Source organism: Pundamilia nyererei, unplaced genomic scaffold (genome assembly GCF_000239375.1).
Source record: "Pundamilia nyererei isolate P.nyererei 1_Seehausen unplaced genomic scaffold, PunNye1.0 scaffold00026, whole genome shotgun sequence".
Lineage (NCBI taxonomy): Eukaryota > Metazoa > Chordata > Actinopteri > Cichliformes > Cichlidae > Pundamilia > Pundamilia nyererei.
In genome coordinates, this window is record NW_005187427.1 from 75,708 (window position 1) to 78,810 (window position 3,103).

At 38.7% G+C, this 3,103-nt stretch overlaps 1 protein-coding gene across 1 annotated transcript in view; it reads left to right on the forward strand.

The window, feature by feature from the left end:
• Positions 1 to 2,499, forward strand: part of sar1b (secretion associated, Ras related GTPase 1B) — a 13,510-nt gene extending 11,011 nt beyond the window's left edge. Inside the window, exons 6-7 of the mRNA XM_005727706.1 lie at positions 332 to 463; positions 750 to 2,499. Of these exons, the coding sequence (XP_005727763.1) occupies positions 332 to 463; positions 750 to 866 (249 nt within the window). The 3' untranslated portion in view covers positions 867 to 2,499. The remainder of the gene's footprint in view (positions 1 to 331; positions 464 to 749) is intronic.
• The last annotated feature ends 604 nt before the right edge of the window (positions 2,500 to 3,103 follow it).

A 3,103-nucleotide genomic window follows, 5' to 3' on the forward strand; every position in this document is an offset into this window, starting at 1 on the left:
CTCTGGTGCAAATTACTGACCTCTGTCATCATTTTAGGTGGGGGAACTTGCACAATCGGTGGCTGACTAAATACTTTTTTGCCCCACTGTATACCAGAGTTAGCTAAAAGGCTGCTCCTCATCTGTGGTCTCTGACAGGTCAGACAAAAATAGTGAATAAGAAATTTACCCCACACTGTCAGACAATGTACAACAATTTATTAGCCATTGTTTGAGATGAATTTTAAATGTGTGTAGCGCATTGTCTTACTTTTTGGAATATGATTCCAAATCTACCTTTACCTACCAATACGAATTAAAATGATGTTGTCACTCTCATTGACCCACCCAGGCATTAATGACAGATGAGACCATCGGAAATGTGCCTATTCTGATCCTGGGCAACAAGATTGACAGGCCAGAAGCCATCAGCGAGGAGAAGCTGAGGGAAATCTTCGGATTGTACGGACAGACGACAGGAAAGGTGAGACACCGTCCAAGTGAACCAAGGCTTTAAAGCTCTAAATGTTGAAGAACAGAAAAAAATATATATAAGTTCATATATCAAAATATGAAAGGACCAACAGCCTTAGATAAATCCCTGCCTGGTTCTTTTGCATAACATGTCAGATATTTTATCAATGTAAAAGACATAGGGGATCATGTGCAGTAAATGAGCCTTGTACCAATGTGTTGTGGTCCCAAAGTGGATTTGGTTTAATTTTTCTTTCTGCTTTTTTTTTTCTTCTTTTTTTTTCTTCCATCCTCAGGGCAACGTTCCCTTGAAGGAGCTGAACACAAGACCACTGGAGGTGTTCATGTGCAGTGTGTTGAAGAGGCAGGGCTACGGTGAGGGCTTTCGCTGGCTCTCCCAGTACATCGACTAAAGAAGCCAAGCCCCGTGATACGCTGACACCACCACCACGATTATCAGGGCGAGCGCTAAATCCAACCATTCGAGTCGCCCACCGTTGCCACCAGTACCATCATGCTCAGCCCCACGTTCGGTTAATCAAGTCTACATCCACCTTCAGAGAAACCAGTACAACTTGATCCCAATAGACTTTTATTGGTCGAACATTTGGTTCTGCACTTACAGCATTCATACCTGTACACGAACACAGTTGTTTCCATCTCTCGCTTTTTTTTTCTTCCCTTCTCTTTGAAAGAGTAACATAGCATTGGTTCCACAGCAAAGGGTGTTCAAATTCAAGCGGATGAATCTTTTCTATGTTGTCTGTCCTCTGCTGCCCCTTTCTCCCTCGCTCCCTGCGATCTGTTGATAATGATGATAGATGCATTATAAGTGTAAAACTGTACATGATTCCATTTATATAATCAACAATCCAATGCCTCTCCCCCACCCCCTCTTCAACAACATGTTAAACAATGAGAGAGAGCAACATAGTTGTATACATTGCAGTACACTTTTTTAACAGTAAAGACATTCAACATCGTATTTAATCGCAGTGTTTTTGTTTTTGTTTTTTTGCTTTCCCCACATGGTTTCAATAACTAAATGAAGTGGCCACATGCACACCCCCCACTCTATACATGTGGCTGTTTTACCCATTTATTAAAATGGAACAGTGCATTGATCTTGGTGTATCAGAAATGTGATGAGTTTCTTTTGGGTTATTTGGAAGTTAAAATACTCTCATCCCAGGCTTTGTGGGCACAGTCACATTATATTGAGTCAAAATAGTCAATAACACCCCCCCCCCTCTTTCTTTTTCTCTTTTTTTTTTTCTTTCTTAAATTTACATAAGAGAAGCATGGGGTGGTAACATAACTAACAAGAGGAACGTTTTAATAGAAGTAATACTGGCTGTAACTCTGACAAGGTTTGAAATTGTGTAGGTAGCACAATGGTCAGTTGATGCAAGGAAGACTATTTAAATAAATTAAATGAACTTTGCAATAAATATCTTTATAATAACATGCAGTAAGAAATGAAGCGGGGAATAAAATAAACAGCCAGATGTAACGTCTAGTAGTCATCACTGTTAGAAGTTCATACTACAGATGTACGTTCCTGCTCAGACCTTTTCACAGGGTTAATCTAGTGACCAAGCAGAAGACACGTCCCACAGTGGGAACAGGTAGATAGGCTTAAGACACCTAAGAAAGGGACCATATATATGAAATGTACACAAACATCGTACATGGATTTTGTATTTATAAGTGGTATCCTTTGATCTATGTGCATTACCACATACTATTATGCATGCCTTGTTCTTTTGAGTTTTTTTGTTTTATTTACATTTACTCCACAATACAACAGGAGAGAAGGAGATGCCAAAATTCACTATGAGATGATTGTTATGTTTTTGTTTTTATTTTGTAAGGAAACAATGGAATTGCGCATAATACATACTTTTTTCTGTCCCTGTCCCTTTGTGTCTCTTTAATTCCTTCATGACAAGATGATGAGCTATTCCAGCAAGGGTGGGACTTACTGTTGTTTGCATCATATGAAATGTAATAAATGTTTGCAATGAATAACAGGCTAAACCTTGATCCCCAATGTAGACTCCTTTTTTCCCCCCCACTTTTCTTTAATATTAATGTTTTTTCCATCAGCAATCAATTGGTGCTTCACACCCAAGCGCCTTACAAATCAATGGAATTTTTTTCTTCAACATTTTCCAGATGTGGTTCTTTTGAAATCACATATTTTTGTGAGTTAATAACATCCGAGAGCCTTCATAACTTTAGTTCAGGGGAGACGAAATTTCAAGGGGCTGAAAAACACATTGAGGCCCTGCAACCTAGTCAGTCAAATCTCTCCAAGTGTCATGTTCTAAATGATAAATCTAGTCTTGTTTTTGTTCATTGTTTATTTCTGTAACCAGTATTGGTGTCGTGGGATTTGCCAGTCTTAACGGCACCAAATTAATGTCTGGTGTAGAATAATAGAAACTAACATTGGTACCCTGGATGTTTTATCCCTTTTCTGATAATTCACTGGCTAAAATCTTAATTTGAGGTCAACTTTCAAGGGCCAATATCACTTTGTGAGACGAGTAGTAGTCAGAATGAGTTATAGTCCATAAAAGGCCTACATTTTTATACCTCACTTATCTCTCAGGTAAATTAAGACATTGCACAAAAAACACTTGAT